General features: G+C 53.1%; 1 protein-coding gene across 1 annotated transcript in view; it reads right to left on the minus strand.

Annotated features, from left to right (window-relative positions):
• GSG1L (GSG1 like) overlaps positions 1–18,945 on the minus strand; it is a 182,518-nt gene extending 163,573 nt beyond the window's left edge. The window contains exon 1 of the mRNA XM_045542854.1: positions 18,520–18,945. Within this exon, the coding sequence (XP_045398810.1) occupies positions 18,520–18,871 (352 nt within the window). The 5' untranslated portion in view covers positions 18,872–18,945. The remainder of the gene's footprint in view (positions 1–18,519) is intronic.
• Positions 18,946–22,144: the final 3,199 nt, after the last annotated feature.

Raw genomic sequence — 22,144 nt, forward strand, 5'->3', positions numbered from 1 at the left:
CCTCTCCTGAGCACCCCACCAGAACAGCTCCTCTGTGACCCTCCATGCCATCACTGGTTTTTTTCTTTCTTTCGTTGTAATTATCACTCTCTGAAACCATTTCATCTGTTTATTTATTGTCTGGCCACTCCTCCTCCAAATTAATTAAGAATTTATAAGAGTAGAGACCCTGTCTTGTTCACCACTGTATCCTCAGTATCAAAAACAAAAAGTCACTGCCTGGAATATAGTATGGACTCAAAGAAATTTTAATAAATGAATGAATGAAATGTCAACAACACATGCCCTTCCAGCAAACTGAGACTCCCAGGAGATGAAGATGCGCTCACAGCCCCCCTAAGCCTGAGAACCTTCCCTCCACTGGGCTCCAGAAGCCCCTCTGGTCACCTGGCAGGTGGCGAATGTGCAGGCAGGGTGGTGCTGGCCACCCGGCATCCATTAGAATCAGTTACGATCTGGCCAAACTCTATCTTCCCAACCAGTGCCCCTCTCAGGCCATCTCTGTGCATTCCAAGTGCCTAAGTAGACTTCGCAGTAGCAAACGTGTACCGTGTGCTGTGTCCTCTCAACCTCATGACAACTCCTAAGATGTTTGGTTTTTATCTCCATTTTATTGCCGGGTAAAATTAGGCACTATTAGGTGGAGTCATGTCCTCAAGGTCACACAGAGCTAGGAATGGCAGGGCTCCCTGCAGGACAAAGACCCAGTGCATTGTCGCTCACCTCCAGTAGCGATCGGGACAAAGGTACTCACGAGGACAGAGCCCCTGATATAATACTCGTGCACACCCACAGCTCACTAATGCTCACGGAATGAATGAGTGAATGTGAAAGTCAATGAATGAACACATGGACCACAGTTCCACTCACATCATTTTGATTCTAAATCCTGTGATGGCGTCTGCCGCAGTCTCCCCTGCCCTTTAGCAAAACCGACACTTCACAGGTGTCTCCAGGCCTATAACATTTATTCACAGATAGAGCAGGTGGGTTTTCTTTGAACCGCCTCATTTTTCACCTGATGGCTGTCAGATCCTTCCTCTCATATTGTCAGTACCAACGCTGGCTGGTGTCTGTAGCACTAAACTCTTTGTCACTCAAGACGCCAGGCACACTCCCTTACACCGGCAGCCACGTGCCTTCCCCGAGCGTCACAGATGCTGAATGGCTGGAAGTTTCTGAGCCGACCATGCATTCCCCGCTTCCATCCATTCAACATCTTGAGTTGCAAAAGAAAACCAGGCAAAGACTAGGAGAAATGTTGAAACGGTGCACGTTGGGAACTGTAGTTTCACATTAACCATTTCTGTTAAGAAAGGAACTACAGAGTGCTCCAAATAACACGCAGATGGTCCCTTTTTTCCATAATTAAACCACCAGGAGGTGAGAGAGGCGGATCCTACCTCCAGCTAGCAAAGCCACAAAATGTAAACCTGAAAGAACAGAAACCTGTTCGGTGATACAAACGCCAGCCAGTGGTACCGTGGAAGAGGAAGGCTAACAGCCACCCCATGAAAAGTGAGAAGAATCCAGGGGAACCCACTCACCCTACTTATGAGTAAACTCGAGGCCTGAGACCCGCCCACACCCAAAAGAAAACGGAGAGGAGGGAAAATCATTACAAGTGGGATGCTGCGGACAATTCTACAACCTAACTAGAGGAAGGATACACACAAGGTAGAGAATAAAAGCAGGTCTTTGAAATGTAACTATTAAGGGAAACACGAAATCATTCAGGAAACCATGTGTTTGTGTCCCTAAGAAAATATAAACGCCATAACTAAAACTTGGCAGATTGGAAGATAAGACAACAGATTTAGTTACGGAAGGCTGCCAGAAAGGCAGTCTAGGTGAAATAGAAGCCAAATGAGGAAAGGGAGGACTGAGAAGGAACTAAAAATGCAAAAGCGGAGTTTAAATACATATTTGAAGCAGCAAAGAGCAGACTCAATCCTACAGAAAATTGAATCAACAATGTAGAGTGTTTGTGACACTGAGCTCCAGAAAGTTAATTCGCTGCCAAGGAGGAGGCATTTTGATATGAGTCAGGGACATAATTAGGCACAACACTAGGGGCACAGAGAAATTTTTCTTTCTCTTATGTGTCTTCTCTGAGCTGGAACTGGAACTAGGGCCCAGAGCCTTCTCTCGCTTTGGTGGAAGTACCTCATTTCCCATCCTTAGAAGACCAAACAGGAGTCAGGCTGGAGCGCAAGGGGGAGGCAGCAAGGACGAGAGCTCTCAGTCCAGACAAAGGCATCCTCAAAGCTGGTCTAGCAGAGGCTAGCTTTGATGACTAGTGTAGAAAAGTAAAAAGGATTAGAGGCTTGGAGTCCTATCTCTCAAACATTCGGAGACACCAACAGCTGGAGAATGAACTTTCTAAAGTATAGAATACAAAAGAATGAGACAAAAAGAACATTAAAATGATAGACAAGAGGTCAGAGAACAGAAACCAATCCCATAAATAAGTGGTGCTCCTCAAGAAAAGCCTGGATGGATAGGAGGAAGTAGTAGGGAAACAGGATAACAAACAATTTAAAATGTAAAACCCAGAAAACTGACAACACCCAATGCTGGCAAGGATGTGGAGAAACAGAACGCTCACTCATTGCTGCTGGGAATGAAAAATGGTACGGCCACTTTGAAAGACAGTTTGGTGGTTTCTTATAAAACTAAATTATGACCTTGCCATACGACCCAGAAACCACACTCCTTAGTATTTAGTTGAAAACTTATGCCCACACAAAAAGCTGCACACAGATGTTTATAGCAGCTGTATTCATAATCGCCAAAGTTGGAGGCAGCCAAGATGTCCTTCAGGAGGTGAATGAATCAACTGTGGTATATCTAGGCAATTCCGCACGAAAAAGAAACGTGCTATCAAGCCAGGAAAAGACATGGAGAAAACTTACATGCATATTACTCAGTGAAAGAAACCATCCGAAAAGGCTACGTATATGATTTCAGCTGTATACATTCTGCAACATGCAAACTATGGAGACAGTAGAAAGATGTGTGGTTGTCATGGGGTTCGGGGGAGGAAAGCATGAACAGGCAGAGCACAGAGGATTTTTAAGGAGGTGAAAAACTGTATGATACTGTAATAGTTGATATATGTCATTCTACAGCTGTCCAAACTCACAGAACATGCAGCACCACAAGTGAACTCTAATGTAAAGTATGCACCTGGGGTGACAATGATGTGTCAAGGTAGGTTCATCAATTGTGACAAATGACCACTCCGGCAGGGGTGTTGATAATGGCAGAGGCTGTGCGTGTGTCGGAGGAGGGAGTAGGAGGGCTATGTCTGTACCTTCTGCTCAGTTTCACTGTGAACCTAAAACTGCTTTAAAAAGTAAAGTTTTCTCAATAATAAAAATTATGATAATACAATCAAGCCTTCCCAAGCTGACCTCAACAGGTGGCAGGCCAATGAGAAAACCAGCATGTCTATATTCCATGATGAAATTCTCTATTTTGAGGATGAATGGGGGAAAAAAATCATACAAGAATTCAGGAAAAAATAATAGTAAGCGGCCCACAAAGGAACAAAATTGGGCTGACTTCAGACATCCCTTTCTCAACACAGGATGCCGGAAGGTAGGGAGTGACGCCTGCGAGACGTTGAGGGAAAGGTTTGAACCTGTAGGTTCCCTGCTGCGCCGTGTCATCGTCCACAGCCTCCGGCCAGGAGGAGATACTCTTAGGTAAACAAGAGCTGACAGGGGCGACACACAAGCACTCGCCCTCCCGCTGCACTCACACCACTCCCTTGCTCACGGCACTCCGGCCACGCCAGGCTTCTCTCCACAACACGTGGCCTTTGCGTGTGCCGTGTCCTCTGTCTGGGCACCACTTCCTCTGATTGCCCATGGCCAGCTTCCTGTCACTCTTCAAGCTGAACTTAGATGTCACTTCCTCAGAGGAGAATGAACTTGCTTCCTTGTGTATGTTCACACACATGTACACACGTGTGCATGCATACACACATACATGAACACAAACACATGACTGCTAGTTCCATGAGGGCGGGAACCTAGTGGTCCTCTTCATCGCTAACCAGCAGGGATCTGGCACACAGCGTAGCTCGTGGCCAGCCCATGCACCGTCATATCTACTGTTCAAAAACCACCAAGACACATGAATAAAAAGAGGGACAAAGTTTCCTGAAGGGACTTACAGTTAGCAATGAAATTAGTTAAGAACGGAATTCAGTTGCAATTATTGTTACAAATATGAGTAAAAAACAGCATTGAAGAGCAACCAATTTGCCCATCCTACCAGGGAAAATGCAACATATACTGTTTTGTTCTTGATAATTATAAGAGAAATAGAAGTCTAACTCTTAAAAATAGAATTAACATCAGTATGTATGCTTTTTAAATCATTAGTAAAGAAAAAGGAAGCAAAACCTCATCTATAGTAGAAGATAAAACAGAGAAAATGTTTCAAGAAAAAAGAATTAAGAATTGAAAGCATTCAACAAAAAGAAAGAACTGAGATCAAAAGCATTTATTATAGAAATAAATGTTATTTGGTTAAGAGCTTCAGGTTGCACCAAAAATAAATAAATAAATAAAGCCAATTTAACTGTTCTTACCAGCTATGCACCTAACAGAGAGACATGGAAAAGTTAAAATAAAAAGGCTACTAAGAGATCTACCAAGGGAACACAAACAAAAGAATGCAGGGATAGCAATATTAAAATATGAAAAAATAGAATTCAAAGTGAAAAGCATTCGCTAGGGGAAAATAGTCATTTTATCTTGACAAAAGATAAAATCCACAATTCCACAATGAAAATATAACTGTCATGAATCTTTCTGTGATGAGTAACATAGAATCAAACTTTATAAAAACAAAAACTATCAGAAATTCAAGCACAAAGGGAAAGAATCCTATTGAAGAGAAAGAGTTTGACCTACCTCATCCAGCTTTTGGCAGATCAAGAGAGTAAAGATAAATAAATAATATAGAGTGCTTAAATAATGCTATTTATAAAGCTGCTTTAAACCACACAGGGAATATGCCTGTCTTTTCAAATAAAACATTTACCAACAAAAAAATATGAAGCAGAAATTGCACAGGCCACCTTCTCTACCATTCAGTAAAATCAGAAATTAATGGCAAAAATTTAGGAAAAGAACACAAAGCACTGGTAAATTTCTAAACACTCTACCAAATTATTCTTGGATCAATGGAGTAACAAAACTGAAATTTCAGAACTTTTAGAAACAAAACTATAATTGCAGAATTTTTAGTAAATCATTCCAAAAAAAGCACTACATTTTCAAACTCATAGGATATGGCCAAAGTGGTGCTCAGAGGCAAACTCATAGCATTAAAATGCATTCATTATTTTTTTAACTATGAAAATAAAGTTTTCAACTCAAAAACTTGAAAACAAGAACAAAACTCAGAAAAGTAGGCCAAGAGAAAACAAAGCTGTATCAGAAAATTTAAACAAACAGAATCAATAAATACAAAAGTACCGATTCTTTTTTTTTAAAGGGAGGGGAGAACAGGTGGGGAGCAATAAAATGGCCAAGCTGGCAAGATCCAGACTGGGGAGAAAAAGCAAAGAGGTAACTGGAACAAAATCACCAAGACTGGGGCCCAAGGATGTGAAATCTCAGTATAGATCCATGTAAAGGCATCAAGCCAGTCTGCTCTCTCTGCAAAGCGATTATCACCTGCAACAGACTTGGGCAAGACAAGGGAAAGAGGGAAAAAAAACCACACACACAAATATATAGAATGAGGAGTCAGAAAAGGAAACTCATCATAGAGGGGCTTTTTCTTTTAATCCCTAGAATATACTATGCTAAATTTTATGCAAATAAATTTGAAACTCTTGGTGAAGAAATGATTTTCTGAGAAAACAACAACTCACTACAAATTGGCTCGAGAAGTAGAAAACTGGTGACCAATCACCCAGTACAAACTTATTCTGCCAGGAATGCTTCCCCTCCCCCTACCTCCCAGAACTCTGTGTGGCTGGCCCCCTCTGGCCATTCATGTCTCAGTTCAAATGTCACCATGTCATAGAAACTTCCAGACATCCAACAAAAGCTCCCCCGTCAAAAGCGACCTCATGACCCTGCTTCATAGCATTCACTGCATTAGTGTCTGTATGAAACTATTGATTTATCTACGTGTGAACTTACTCATTTGGCTCTCCCTCCCCTGGAATGGAAGCTCCTTGTGGGCAGAGACCTTGTTTCTCTTGTTCACTGAGTATTCCTGGTAGGTCTATATGTGATGAATGAATGAATGAAGACCAAAGGAAGCAAGACAGGCTTCCAGAAAATCCTTCCAAGTAATCTCTTATGATATAAAGGAGGACAAATCTTTAAAGATGGTAATAACAGTCCTAGAAAATACTTCAAGGGTCAAACAACTTGGCCAGCAAGTTCATGGATGGGAAGTTGACCATGTGTCTCAAAATTCTACTCCATTATGATTAGAGGAAGAATTAAATACAGGCTTCAAAAGTCACAGAGACACTGTGACTGGCTTACACGATCAAGAGCCTGTTAGCTTCCCCCCGCTCAGAGGGGCCCAACCACTCCTCTGACCCCCTGAGTCCCAAGGGCCATTCTTAGTCTGAGTCTGGTGCTGTGTAAGCCACAGTCACCAATACATCTGTTCCCATTGTCTGTCCCCACTGGATGTAAGCTCCGTGAAGACAAGAGCTTTGTCTGTTTCATCCACCACTGAATCCACGGTGGCCTTGGGTGGGGCTCAGTAAATATAGCTTCCATGCACGAACAGAGAAACTCTTGTGGTCCGTCTTCCTTCTCTAGAATGTAAAACCATCATCTGTCTTGTTTCCTGCTATAATGCCCTGCACCCAGACAAAACCTAGCACATAGTAGGTGTTCATGAAAATGAACAAAAGAATGAACGAGAATTCAAAGCCTTTCCTCTAAGTAATTCCAACTGTTCATTTCCTACCTGTCCCAGGAAATGTGGCTTTTGGGGGAGGAGTGTGGGAGCATTTTTAAAAGAACAGTCGTTCTGACAAACAGAGCATAAGCCATAAAAGTGAAGGTCAAGTTCTAGTGGATCCCTAAGGGATAATCAAAGGTCAGCAACCAGAAAGCGAGGCCCCAGGTTCTCCTGCCAGCTCTGCCAGTGACTGGGGGATGGTTTGGAAAAGGGCCTTTTCCTGCAGAGACTTGAGTTTCCTTGTTCCTAAAACAAAGAGTTAATGCAAACAGTGATTCTCCAAGCGTGGGCTGCACATCACTGAGGCACTGAGGTAGATCCAGCGACTGGCAGCATGTCAGGTGGGGAGAACTGTTATGAAAAACAAAAAATGAAGCTGTGTAGTAGAAAAGGGTGTAGGCCGGGCGTGGGGGCTGCAATTTCCAACAGGGTGACCAGGGAAGACCTCACTCACAAGGGAGCTTCTGGGCCAAGTGAGGGAGTAGAAACTGGGGAAAGAGTTTCAGGCTAAGGGAACCTCAAGTGCAAAGGCCCTGGGGCAGGAGCAGCCTGGAGCTGAGTGAGCAAAAGGCAAGGGGACAGTGGGGCTGGAGCAGGGAAGGCGAGGAAGAGGTAAGTCAGAGAATAAAATAGAAGGGGATGGCGGGGCTTGGAGCCGCTGGGAGAACGTTGGCTTTGCCCAAAGTGAGATGGGAGCCGCTGGAGGGTCTGAGCAGAGGGACATCACCAGTGTGCAGGGGATTGCTCAGGAGACTGTGGGGACACGTGGAAGCGGGAGGACCAGGGAGGGGAGCTGGAGTTGTCAGGACAAGAGATGGTGCAGGTGCAGACTGGGTGGCAGAGGAGACGGGGAGGGAGAGATGGCCGGATTCTGTGGACTGAATGGTGTGTGTAAGAGAGAGAAGGAGAGAGAGCGCAAGAAAGGTTGAGAGAAAAGGAGACGAGAAGAGTCCAAGGCCTTTTGCCTGAGAAACTGGAAGGACGATGCTGCCACGTGTTGAGATGGGGCTGAGGGAGGGGCACATGGCCGTGGGAGTGTCACCTGTGCTGTCGCCATTGTTCCCAGCTCTCCGCTTTCTGGGCACATGGTGGGACTGCAATTCTCCAGTCCTTGAGCACGAAGAGGTGGCCAGTGAAATGCAGGCAGCAGGGTACGTGCCACCTGCAGGCAAGAACCCCTCTGCCTCCCCTGCCTTGACAGCCGTGGGACCCAGAGACAGAGAAGGACAGCATGAGATGGCCCCAGCTGACCTGCTGTGATGTCACCTGAGCAAGAAACAAACCACGCTCATCCGAAGCCTCCCAGATCGGCAAATCTGGCCAAGAAGGGCTGAGGAGGGCCGAGGAGCAGATGGCTGGTTCGGGACCTAATGTGAGATGCCTGTTAGGCCCCCGCATGGAGAGAGCCACCGAGCAGAGACACAGTGACTTGTGTCTAAGTCTCCTGTCCCCACTCTCCACCCAACTGTGATCTGGGGAGGCTCCTTCCCTGACCACCCGCAAGCTCTCCCGCGGGGTGGGGCTGCAGGGGACAAGGACACAGGCAGGACGGCCAGTGGCCTCCCCCTCCCCCTTCCAGCACGGGACCCCGTGGAGAAAGCAGGGTGCAGAGAGGCCCGCAAAGAAGGGAGACGCGGACACAGACAGGAGAGTGACAACTCCACGAACGCGTCCAGAGGGGACGGGGCACATTCTGAGTGACTTCCCACGTACGGGGTTTACTTAGAGTGTGGGAGTCTTGTAAAAATAGCACAGTTTTCCTAGGATGTTTTTACTATTCTATTCATGCTTTACCTAAGACTTGTTATTATTGCTGTGACTCGGGCAGCTTGGACAGGGGCCAGGGAGGGACTGAAGCCCCCTCGTCCAAACACTGCGCCCACCCACTGCCACCACGCGGTGTGGAGGAGAGGCTGGGGGACGGCATCCCTGCAGGGGCCTCCTCTTGCCTAGACACAGGCCCTGGGACAGAGAGAGTGGAAGGGGACATGTGTGCACCTCCCGCCTCCCCTCACTTGCCCCCTCCTCCCTGTGTGTGAGCACACGTGTGTGCTTGTATGTGTGCATGTGTGTGCGCACATGTCTCCATCTCTATTTCTGTTTCTATCTCCTTGTTTCTCTCTGTGTCTCCCCCTGTGTGTGTGTCCCTGTGTTTGTGCCATGTCCCTTGTCTGTCTCCGGGTCTCTATCTCTCCCCCTCTTTCCCTCTGCACATGTCTCCCTGTCCCTGTGTCTCCCTCTCGCTCTCTCTCTGTCCCCTCCATCTGTCCTTCTGGCTCCCTCTGTCCCGTCTCAGCCATTCCGTGTGTCCCTCTCAGAGTGCGTGTGTCACTCCCTCTGTGTCTGTCAGCCCGCACAACACCTGTCTCCTTCCCTCCCCTGCCCCATGGCCATCCCTGGCCCACACCCTGGGGAGGCTGAGACACGGGACAAGGCTGCCACAGCCACTGTCCTGCCCGGGCTCTGGCCTGAACACCCACCTGGCTCTGCATCCAGAAGCTGAGCACAGGCGCCCGAGCCCAGGCCCCACCATCGGGGAGAGGAACAGCCCCTGAGAGGGGACCCTGCCTCCCACAGCCATGTTTGGGGCCAGGCCACCTTCCACACCTCGCTGAATCCGGTGACAGAGCTCAGTTCCATTGTATTAGTTTTTGGAGTCAGTGGACGATTTTGGGACGGACATTCTGGCCTCTCAACTATAGTAGATAAAAAGCAATCAGGAATCACAGGAAGGAAAATGCAAGAACTCAGTGCCACTACTATCCCCACCTTTCAGGTAAGGAAACCGAGAGCTGTGTTTCCTCTGACAACCCCAGAGAGTTTTGAAAAACTCCAGCTTCCTCCATCCTGAACACTGTCTCCACCCCTGTCCCTCCCGGGCCACACCTTCCTCAGGACCCTGGAGCACCTGCCCAGGCCTCGGGTCAAGGGGTCCTGGAGCCCGGGCTCCACCCCGGAGGGCATCTGCCCTGGTCTGTGTGGTCCTGCAGTCACCCCCCCCACCAGCTGTCCCTGCTCCCAGTGGCCCTGAATGCTTTGCTTCGTGCACCTGCTCTTAATTCCATTTTGAGCATTTCCAAGGTAACGCGCACATTCCACGGAATGACCAGAGACACCCTGGTGAGACACGGGGCACCAGCCTTCCTTTCCAAAGGGATTCTGCTGCCTACTAAGGGCCACTGGATCCCGGGGACACCACAGTGGGGAAGTTAATCACGGTGTCTGCTCTGCTGATAAGGTGCTCACTGTAGGACAAGAGATACGAACCGTAAACACACACAGAAATAACGACACAAGGTCACTTCAGCAAGTGGTCCATGCAGTGAAGGAAAGAGGCCTTGAGAGGAGACAGCGGGGACTGGGGGAACCCGAGGATGTGGCAGCTGAGCTGACACCAAAAGCATAAAGTCTTCCACGTACAGAGAAAGGCAATTCCGGGTGAGGGACCAGCAAGAGCAAATGCCCTGAGGTGGCAAATGAGCCTGGTGTGTCCCGGAGCTGCAGGGGGGCCTGCGCGGGGGAGCAGAGTGAGAGAAGGTGGCACCAGGAGAGGTCACAGCAGTGGCAGGGGCTAGACCAAGAGCAAGCACCGGCTGGCGGCAGGGCCCTGGCCCACCCCCAGCTCTGCCCCGGATGCTACAGACGCCCACCCAGCCCGGCTGACTCTGGGCTGCAAAATGAAAAGGGACCAGGACACTGGCCCCCTGCCTGGCTGTGCTCCAGAAAGCCCTGGGGAGCCCGTTAGAAATGCAGATTCCTGGGCCTCCCCCAGATCCACCAAGCAGACGGTCCAAGGGCAAGACCCTGAGCCTCTAAATCTCGACAAGGTCCCTCAATCACCCTGTGGCACGGCCAAGTCTGGGACCCACCAGATGGATCAGAGCTCCTCACCAGGCTGGGGTGGGCTCCGGTGACGGCGCTGAGGAAGACTTGGGCCAAATTGTGTGTTTCCAGGGATGCACGTCTCTGGGAGGAAGGTTCTAGTGCACCATCATAGCGTCCTGTTACACCAAACAATAAAGACTTCTGAACTCAGGCACAGCTGCAGCGACTTGGCTAACAGGATGGAAGACGTGGCCACAGACTCCTTCAGTTTCCTCGTTGTGTGCCATCACCAGCACCTGTTGCCCCTTTATAGGACCAGCCCCAATTCTGAGGAATCACCTGTGGCAGAGTGATTGTTTTTCAGGCTTTCATTTGTTTGTTTGTTTATTTCTTGAGACAGAGTCTTACTCTGTCACCCAGGCTAGCGTGCAGTGGTGTCACCACAGCTCACTGCAACCTCAAACTCCTGGGTTCAGGCAATCCTCCTGCCTCAGCCTCCTGAGTAGTTGGGACTACAGGCTTGCAACACCAAGCCCTGCTAATTTTTTTTCTATTTTTTGTACAGACAGGGTCTTACTATGTTGCTCAGTTTGGTCTCAAACTCCTGGGCTCAAGCGATCCTCCCACCTCGGTCTCCCAGAGTGCTGGGATTACAGGCGTGAGCCACTATGCCTGGCCATGAGGTGATTGTTTTATGGCCCAATTCCTCAACCCTCTCTGTGCCCAGGCCCTTGGCGGTTGTAACCCTGCAGTGCCCTCCCACACCAATGCTGGGCTCAGCCACGCGACTTCCTTTGACCAATGGGATACAGGCAAATGCCATGTAAGTAGAGGCTTGAAAAGCGTGGGCACCACGTGGCTTGTTCTGGCTTTCACATCTCTGCCACCACTATGAGAATCTGGCCGGCCGGCCTATTGGAGGACAAGAGACACACAGCCCAGCTACCCCCACTGCTCCAGAAAAGCCACACACGGGAATGACCCAGCACAGCCCAACCTAAATTACTGACCACAGACTCTGAATAAATACTTGCAGTTGTGTGCCACTGAGGTTTTGCAGTTTTTGTTACACAGCATGACTGTGACAATAGCTAACCAATGCACCTTCTCTCCTACACGGTTTAGGTGGGGCTGTCCTCATCTCCTGTCCCAGGGTGGGTGTGTGACCAAGGCCTGGCCTTTCAACACACAGGCCCCACCGACATGTCTGGGGGTGAGGACACGACCAAGTGGATCCAGTGAGAACCAGTGCTGGGACTTCTGTGTACACCTTGGAGAGGAAGATCTCTCTTCTCCCCTGAAGTTAAGGATGAGAGGTAAGTTCAAAGTCTTCAGGGACTACCACACAGGGAGAGCCCACCTGGGGATGAAGCTAACCCAGAGCAGGGCAGAGCCAAGCGCGAGGAGGAGACAAAGTCCCAATAGCATTGCGTGATCCAGCCATGTCACCAGCCTGTACTTTTCTACCATGAGACTGCATGATGAGAGACACTTTTTCCGTGCGCCCACGGCAATTGAGCCCCCCTCACTGGCACTGAGCCCTGGAGTCCTGGCCACCAGGGCTGCTCCTTTGGGGTCGTGTGCCCAAGGCCTGGTCTGTCCACCCGTCTCAAAGTTCTGCCCACCTACCTGCAGGATGGGGATCTGCAGTTGACGTCCCCACTTCCAGCGCAGAGCAGCCAGGGCCGCCCGATCCACACTGTCCAACCAGACTCTCTCTCAGGACCGCGGCCCCTTAGACACGGGCACTGGAGCTGGCCCCCAATCCTGTGACAGCAAACCTCTGGCCTACAAGTTGCAACCTGGCAGGACGAGGGTCTGCCCACCTCTCGGAAGTGTTTGGTATTGGCCCGCAGACCAGGTGTCATTTATTTAAATTGAATTCGTCATCAAACGTTAACAATCAATCAAGAGATTTCATATAAAAACCTGGAGTTTTGACAAAAAGGACAACTGGCACCACCTGGGCCCCCATCCTGCAATGGTAACAATCATCACCTGGAGTGAGGAGCTTTTTGCCTCCGTCCTCCCAGCCCCCACCAGTCCCTCTTCGTGTCACCCTCTTAGGTTTCCAGCCTGGCCCCTGCGGGATTCTGGTTGGTGGCCCTGGACCGGAGGGAGGGTCCAGCCCCCAGCAGCCCAGCGGCCCTGGCTCTGACCCCTGAGGGCTGGCGACTTCCCCTTTCCCTGGCCCCTGTGAGCAGCAGCACCATCCTAATAAACTCTCCTTTACTCTTCTTTGGGGTCAAGCCTGTTTCTGTCACTTGGGACCCAAAGAGCTTAAGCACCACCATCCTGCAGGCAGCACAGAGGCCAGAGGTCGCAGCACCCCTGGGAGATGGTTCTGAGTCTGGCACCCCGAGATTTAAACATGGGATGACCGTGAGCCCCTTCAGCCCCTACAGTGTCCCACCAAACACCTCTTCTCAGGAGCAAAACAAGTTTCCCTGCCAGGGAAACTGAGGCCCAGTGAGGGCAAAGCCCTATCCAAGGCTACATAGCAGGCAAGTGATGGCTCATGGACTGGAACCCAAACTGCCTGGCCTCAAAAACAGTGATCAGCCACCTCCATCATCCAGACAAAAATAGAACAAAGCCCTCATTTCACACGTGAGAAAGAAAGGGCCAGAGGGGGAGTGTGACTTACCCCCAGGCACCCAGCACATTGGCATCAGAGCCTACAGTCAAGCCTGGGGTGCGTGACTCCTCCCCATGAGGCTGGATGGAGGAGCCCAGGGAGCCTGAATGAATGGGGGGTAGGGTTGAGGGGGCAGGCAGCACAGTGCAGCAGGTGACAGCCAGGCTCTGGAGCCTCCTGCCTGGTGCAGATCCCAGCTCTGCCACTTACTAGCTGTGTGACCTTGAGCAAGTCACTTCACCTCTCTGTGCCTCGGTTTCCCCATCTGGAAAATGGGGGTATAACCATGGCACCCACCTCATAGGGCTATTACGGGATGACACGAAGTAACACTTGTCAAGGGCTTAGACCTCGACACCTTCCAAAGTCCCAATCTTTGCCCGTCGGATGCTCCCACAGGAAGCCTGGCTAACATTACACCCCACCGCTACACAAAGTATACATGTCATGTCATGGAATTCATCTTGGACCCCCTCAATCTATTGAAATTAAAAATTTTAAAAACCAAAAAATATATATATTATACCAACATACTCCCAAGCACTAGAAACCTCCTGGTTGGGGACATCACATGGGTCCTTAAACTAGTGAAAATGTAGCATCATAATTTAGGGGACTGGTCAGAGGAGCTGGGATTCGCTGCAGCAAAAAGGGGAGACAAGAGAGGTACTGGGAGGCTAGTGGCGGGTGGGGGACCTCTCCCAGGCTCACATGAGGAGGGGAAGCGGGTAGAAGGGGCACCTCACTAGAAGGGGCAGGGTCTCCTGTTGGCCCCCTGCCTCAGCCTGGGGCAAGAACTGGATCCCAAGAGCGACAGCAGTAACAACCACCAAAGTACATGCCACAAATACTCACTGAGCACCTGCCACGTGCCGGCGTTCTAAGCACCAGGGAACCAGCAGCGAGCAATGCAGATGAAACATCAGCGCAATTCACAAAGCAAGTACCACTGAGGGAAGGTCAATGGCGGGAAGCACTTGAATAAAAGTTAAGCAGGAGATGTGGGGGGATCGATCTTGAATCAGATGGTTGGAGAGAGCTGAGCACAGGCTTGAAGTTGTGGGAAATGCTCTTGGGCACGTCTGCAGGAAGAGCATTCCAGGCAGAGGGAACAGCCTACACAAAGGCCCTGAGGCCAGATTGTGCCCAGGGTGTTCACTGACTCCACGCACCTCGGGCAGGTGCTAGCTGCTCCAGTCCTCGTCTACCAGGTAGCCAAGGGAGGCTCTGTCCTGAAGACACACTGCTAGTAAGAGGTGGAGCCCGGCCTTGAACTTCCACCTGTTCTAGAGTCCATTGGAAACGTGCTCCTCCTCCAAAGTCTCTGGGACTGTGGGTGGGGCCGCCACTGCAGGGCACGCTGGCCCCCAGCCTGGGTCCCACATGCACCTTGTGGCTTCACCTGGACACCTGGCCCTGTGACTGGTCTCTCCCTTCTTCTCTCTCCAATCCCACCTCCCTCCTGGCAGCCTTACAACCCGCCCCTGCAAGACCCTGCTGCCCCTGCAATCTTCCCAGGCCACCCATCTTCTCAGGCTCAAACGGGTGCAGAATGAAGTCCAATGCGTGGGCCCGATGCCCACGAATGTCACCTGTGCTTCCAGCTGGCGCAAGCCCCCACCTGCCCCAGCATCGCTCCTACCCCAGACCCTCCCTCTTCCCTCCTCCAGGCCTCTCCTCTGCCCCCCCACCCCCAGCCCTCAGAAGGCCTGCGCGCGCCCCCACCCCTACCTCCCCGCGCATCTAAACCAGAAGAGAAATCCAATTTGCGTGAAGGGCTTGGGGTGAGTCTGTGTCGAGGCCACGCTTCCCTTTCTGTGTGGAAGGCCGCCGATGCTCCTTCTTGGAGCAAGGAGAAAAGGTTCCTTTGTGCCGGGTCTGGTGAAAGTGTGTCTGTTCGGGGCAGGCTGCAGTTTCCTTTGTGAACGCTGGAGATTTTCAGTGTGGGAAAAAGGGCTTATTAGATTTCCCTGTAGCTGCCCAGAGCGGGGAGAGGTTTTTCCGAGCACAGAAAGAAATCACCGAACAGGCGAGCAGGCGTTCGAGAAGGAACAGTTAGCAGCCGCTTCTCACGGGGAGGGTAGGATTTGCGGGCTGGTGTTTTCATCGGGTGTATGGAAAACACAGAGAAGGGACGGAAGCTTTGCCCGTAGTTTCACGGGCAGGGAGGGAAGGAAGTCGGTTCATCCTCGATGTCTGGGGGTGGGAGGCGGGATTTTGTTCAGAGGATTGTCGGGGTGTTTTTTCCTCTTGACGTCAAAAAAAATACAATGGTCACAGAACCCACAAAAAGGGTTGTCATGGCAACAAAAGTTTGTGGCCAGGTACTTCCTAACATCCTTTGAGGACCGCAGCCTTGTGGAAGGCAGGATTTGGGCGCTGTGGGATCAGCCTCGGAAACCACCCCCGCCCGCTCCAGCCTTCCAAATTTCTCCCCGGCGCTGACAAGCCGATAACTATTTTCCAAGCTCCCAGAGAGGAAAACTGTGATTTTCTGAGAGGGATGATCTCTAGCCAACAGCGGCCAAGAGGAAATTGTGGGTTTGCTTTATTTATTTACCCGACAAATTAACCATCCGTGTTTTTAACTACCAGAGGACTGGGAGCGGAGGTCTTAGCTGGGGCCCCAAAATGTCCCCTTCTCTGACCTCCACCACCTGCTTCATTCTCTCCCAAGTCACTTTACTGGGATTCTTTTCTGTCCCCGAGAAGACAAGTCAGGCTCCCTTGTCAGAAACCTCTCTGAGCCTCCAATTCCTCGTCTGATCAAGTGACCCCACCCCACCCCCAAGAAGTGTCTACCTCAAAGGTGGTGGCCAGGACTTGACAAAATTCTGGAGGTGAGAAGTTTTAACAGGGCCTGATGCGTGTTAAGGGCTCCGTAAATGTTAGCTGACATTGTTTTTCAATATTTTTCAATTAATAATTTTTTTAATTACTCAGGCTTAAACATCCCAAGCCAAGCCCTGGATGAGCTACAAGGAAATAACTGCAAGCGTTGGGGCCATGACCTTCAGACCAGGAGAGACCGTGGACAGTTAAGAGGCTCAGCTGACCAGCCTGGGCCAGGACACTCCACAGAGGTGGGGACAGTGCCGGTGCCAGGCGTGGCGTTGTGTTTCCAAGTGAGGGAGCTTGGAGGTTGGGATTCCACACAAAGGAGAAACTTGGCAAGAGGCAGAGGTGTTAAGTCCTGAACCTTGGAAACATCTTGAACTTGGAGAAGGATATGCAGGGACCTCTGCCTCGAAGGATGCAGATGTTTCTGAGGACAAGGCCTCTGTACGAGAGGGCAGGGTTGGGCTGCGTGGAAGGCAGGGAATTTTAGCCAAGATGCCTTTTGAAGTTAATTTGTTTTATTACATCCCACAGTAAAAATTCAAGTCCTGAGTGTACACCAGAAGTGAGTGTGATGGGGTGGAACCAGCTGGGGACAGGATCTCCTCAAACACCATGTATCTTTCACAAACGGCCAGCACCACTCAAGTGGAGTCGCAGAAAAGTTCTATTGGACACCCCCAGAATCGAGCCAGAGCCAGCAGCACCCCAGGAAGCCTCCCGCAGTCCACCATCCCAAGTCCTCATCCAACATGTATTCTGCAAATACTTATTGAAAACCTGCTATGCACTAGACACTACCCAGAGGCAGGGGGAGTGCAGCAGTGAATGAGACCAACCCCGCCTGGCCCTCACAGAGTGACATCCTATGGGGACAGGGGCGACAAGCTCGTGACCAAGGATAGGCCCCAGAAAATGTCAGGTTGTGCCAAGCACAACAGGGAGGTAAAGGCAAAGACCACAAGACCCTGCCTCCAGAGGGGGGTCCCAAGGTCTTCTCTCCAGAAGATCCTGCCGAGGAAGGCAGGAAGGGGAGTCCCACCAAAGCTAATGGGGGGAGCCGGCCAGGGGAGGGAAGGGCCCCCCAGGCAGAGGGGCAGCTAGTGCAAAGGCCAGGAGCTCCTCACTGGGTTTACACCCTCACCCCTCTGTCCTTTAAGCCACTTAGGCCAATCGCTTATTCAGGGCAAACTAGGAGTTGGCGTCCACTCCCCTCTACCCTTGAGTACACACACATGCCAGGTCCACACGGAAGAGCTATGCATGCCTGGGGAGTTGTAACCTTGGGGAAAGAGGTCAATTCACTCAGGAGGGTCCCCACACCTGCCCGTGGGGCCGCACCCCTTTAAGGGACCGGGTCTTGGGGGCCAGCACCACCCTGGATCTGGCCAGGCAGAGGTCCCCGAGCCCTGCCATTGCCTAGCTGTCGGGCTTGGACACTCACTCCAGCCCCCTGACAAAGGGGTACAGGCAAGGGGGCAATTTGATCGGCCTTCAGAAAAGTCAGCCCCCGATTCCGATCGCAGCCTTGGGCTAAGCCAAGCCCCTCGGACTCCACAACCTGGAGTTTGCCGAGCTGCCCATGCTTTCCCGCCTGGCTCCTTCTCCCCGGAGGGGGCCAGGGCACCGAGGGCTTCCCGGCTTCTGGAAATAGGGGTGCCTCTGGGCGGGTCAGCTTTCCCGGGGACCCACGGGACTCCCCCCATTCCCCACTCCCGTCTGGGAGGTTCGGTGCGGTTGAAGGTGGGAGTAGAATGACCCCCTCGGCTCTGGCTCTGAGAATCTGCGGTGGGAGGGGCGGCTTGTAGCAGGAGCCCCTGCACCACCGCCACCCCGAGAGGTGCCCCGGGGTGGGTGGGGGTACCCGGCGCCCCGGGAGAGGAAGCAGAGGAGGGGGCACGCATGGAGATGAGTTCAGGCGCGGAGAGGAACGCGCGCCCCTCCGGCCGGCAGCTGGGGTGGGTGCCCGGGACACGCACCTTCCCGGCGCGCGGCGACGTCCCCAGAGCGGCCAGCGGGCGTTCACCGGGGGCCGGAGCTCTGCCCCGAACCCTCGAACGCGGGGCGTCCCGGACGCCCGACACTCTGGCCCCCGGACCTCGCCAACGCGCGTGCCCCGCGGCCGAACGTTCCCCAGCCCTGCCGAGCGCCGGGACCGGTGTCGCGGCGGCGGCGCGGGGCCCCTCGCCCTGCCGGGCGGAGGCAGCGCGGGTCTGGGGCTCGGGCCGCCGGGGCCGGGGCCGCCGGCGCCGCCACTCACTCACCGAGCCCGCCGAGCTCCTCCTCGCACGAGTACCAGATGCCGGTGTGGAAATTCCTGAAGAGGAAGCGGTCGTCGCCGGTCTCCCAGCTGTAGAGCGCGCCGCCAGGGGGGCCGTTCCCCGCGGCGGCGGCGGCGGCGGCGGCGGGGACGGCGGGGGCGGCGGTGCCGTTGGCCGTGGCGTTGGCGCCCGAGTTGGGGCAGTTGGCGCGCCCGCCCTGGCCACAGCCGGGCTTGGGCACCCGCTGCGTGCCCTGGCACCAGTACGTGGTGAGGAAGGCGGTGGTGGCGAAGAGCAGCGCCAGCAGGTTCAGGGCCACGGCCAGGAGCGCTCGGCCGCGGCGGCTGGTCTTCATGCCGCCCGCGCCGCCGGGACCGCACCGCCGGGCAGCTCCGCGCGCGAAGTTGGCAGCCCGCGCCCCGCGTCAGCGCCCGCTGCCCGCCGCGCCCCGGGGCTGAGGCGCCTGCGATCGGCGGCGGCGGACACGGCGCGGGCCCATGGCCCCCCCGGGGTGGGGGCGCGGGGGGCGCGGGGGGCGCGGGCGGCGCGGGCGGCGGCGGCGGCGGAGCGGCCCCGGCGCGCCCGGAGCCCAGAGCGCGAGTGCACCTCGGCGAGGAGCCGCCGGCGCCTGGCAGCGGCCGCGGCGCAGGGACGCGCGCCCCTCCGTGGGGAGACACCTGCAGGCGGCCGGCGACACTGTTCCGGCGCCCGCCCGCACGGGGAGAGGGGGCGCCCCGCGCGGGCGCGGGAGGGGCACTGGGAGAGCAGGGACGCCCCGAAAGAGACCCTCACCCGAGTGGAGGGGCTGAGAAGCAAGGACAGTGCTAGGCGAGGCGCTCCCGGAGAAAGGATCCCCACAGCTGGACGTGGGGCAACAAAAGCGGCCTGGAGGGGGCATCTCACTGAGACCCAAAGAGGCCCTGCCCATGGGAGACTGGGGCAGAGCCTGCTGCGGCTCCCCAGGAGGGGCACAGACCAGCAGAACCCTCTCCAGAAGGGGTCCCGGAAAGGAGCCCCACGCCAGACCCTGAGAAAGGAGCTCTCCAAAGGGTCGAAGCTGCAGAGCCTGCAGGGCTGCCAGCCAGGAGCTGCAGGGCCCGCGGGAAGGGACGCTTCATGATGCACCTGGAGTTGCAGGACTGGTCAGGGGGTATCCTACCGGGGACGCAGGGTTGTAGAGTTTGAAAGGTTTGTCTACCCCGGGGGTCACCTCCAGCGTCTGGGAAGGGGTCACCTCCGAGGATGAAGCAGTCATTTGTGCTCCCTGTCATGTCAGGGAACAGCAGGAAGAATGGCAAAGAGGTACCCCATATAGGGGCAGGACAAATAGGGCTTCTGCAGGTAGGCTCTCCCCACCCTCCTCCCAAGATCCGGAACAGCATGACCCAATGACCCAAGGAGGTCCCAGGCCAGACACAAAATTGTTGTGGGGCATCATACAGGGGCTGCCAACCTGAAATCTTCAAGGTTGGGTGGGGGCAGAGTGGTCAGGCATAGTGACTTTGGGATCAGGCAAATCTGGGGTTTGACCAGCTGTGTGGCTTTGAACAAGTCCCTTACCCTCTCTGAGCCTCAATTTCCATAACTATAAAAAGAGGAGGAATATACCTCAGAGGTATATCACATTGGCCTGCTGTAATGAGATCGTGCCTGTAAAAAACATTTAGCACATAGTAGACTCAATAAATGCTGGCTGCTATTATTAACATCTGAACAAGATCAGTTGGCCAAACTCACACAAACCTTTTTAGGCACTCTTGTGCAAAGTGAGAACTGTGTGCACCCCCATCCCCACCTCTGCTGGAAGATGACCATGTTCCCTGAACTCCCCTCACACTGCACAGCGCAGAGTGCCCGGATGCCCAGGATATGCAACAATTAATTGCATGTTGATTGCAAGAGCTAATTTGAATTCTGCCCAAGCTGAGAACTGTTCCAACAACCCCTGGCTTGCCAAGTGGCAGGCTTTGCAGAATTCAAGGTTAACAGATTATGAATTGCCTTGCTCCTGTGGGTGAGCCCACGCTCGCCGTCAGCTGCTGCTACTCTGCCCGGGGGTAGGTGACAGTAAAGCATCCTGGCCAGTGTCCCCGGCAGGAACCCACATGAAGGATGACCAGGGGTCTCCAGACTTGCTTATTAGAGCCTTTCTCTGGCACTAGGCAACAGGTTCCCAACTATTTTGAGGGAGAGGACTTCCGTGTAATAATGGTGACATTGAGGACATTGGATGACAGAGGAAATGTATCATGGCCAAACAGCTACAAGGAATCCAGTAGCACTTTTAAACAGGCATACAACATTCATCACAAGAGTGTCTGTAAGCCATTGAAAACCAGTCCCTCCGCGTGTGCTCTAGCAGGTGCTTCTCTGGGCCTGAGACTGGGGTTGGTGTGCACATGGGCGGGGCTCGGGGACCTACTGGCTGGGAACCCTCTCCTGGGCATCCAGAGCCATGGGAGCCCAGGTGAACTATGTCTCAGGGACCACACTCTTTTAAGGAACACAGAGGGATTTGAAATTTCTATCCACTCAGACTGAGCACCTGCTGAATGCTCAGCACCGGGGAGAAGGAAGAACACGAACGACATCAATAAGAAGGAACATGGGCAAGTGCGTAGGGTAAGGCCGGGAAGGAAACTACAGCAGGGAGGGAGGGAAGAGGGAGAGCCTCGAGGAAGGCCTCCGTGAGAAGGTGACATCAAAGCAAAGACCTGAAGGAGACTCAGGAGCAAGCCATGAGGATATGAGGGGGAAGAAAGTTCCAGGCAGCACAGAAGCCCTGCCTGGCCCTGGGGGCAATAACTGAGGCGTGGCATGGCCGGAGCTGAGTGAGCGAGGGGTGCTGGGGACAACAGATCACAGGTCTGCATAGCCCCTGCCGGGCCTCTGGCCTTTACTCTGAGCCAGGCAGAAGCTGGTGGAGGGTCTGGGCAGAGGGAGCCACGTCTGGCTTAGGGTCAGGTGGGACCACTCTGGCTGCCCCAGGGAGGAGGGCAGAAGCAGGGAGACCAGCCTGCGGGCTGGCGAGGGGGCCCTAGTGAGCTATGTGGGGACTCAGACCAGGGTGGTGGCAGTGGTGGTGGAGAATCCGGATTGGCTTTCAAGGCAGATGCAGCAGGATTTGCTCAAGGATGGGACGTGGGGTGGGAGAGAAGTAGGACTCCGAGGTGTCCGGCGAGAGCTCCTGCAGGGACAGGGTGGCGGTTTGAAACGGAAGCAGATCTGCAGCTTAGGGTGTCTACACAACCTTCCTGAAGTGAATCCAAACTTACCAGCAAGCCCCTTAGATAGGATGGGGACTTTTCTTTATCCCAAATAGTCATACAGTTGGAATTACCTTGGGCATGGACAAGGGTGGGTGGGGACTAAGATTTGTTTAGGAGGCCAGAAATTTGGGCCCAAGGTTCTGGCAGCCTGTGTTTGACCCCCAATTATAGGCCAAGGCCCCGCAGCAGCCTCCTGTGTCCCTCGTGTCCCCTAGCCGCCCCGCCCCCCCGCACACACTTGCTGCCAGAGAGAGCAGCGACACGTGCCTCTGCTTAACCTCCTCTGAGGCTCCAGCGCCTGTCCCGCCTCACTGCCCGAGTCAGCCCGTGCGGAGCCTGGTGAGTAGCTTCTGCTCACG

This window comes from Lemur catta, chromosome 2 (assembly GCF_020740605.2).
Source record: "Lemur catta isolate mLemCat1 chromosome 2, mLemCat1.pri, whole genome shotgun sequence".
Lineage (NCBI taxonomy): Eukaryota > Metazoa > Chordata > Mammalia > Primates > Lemuridae > Lemur > Lemur catta.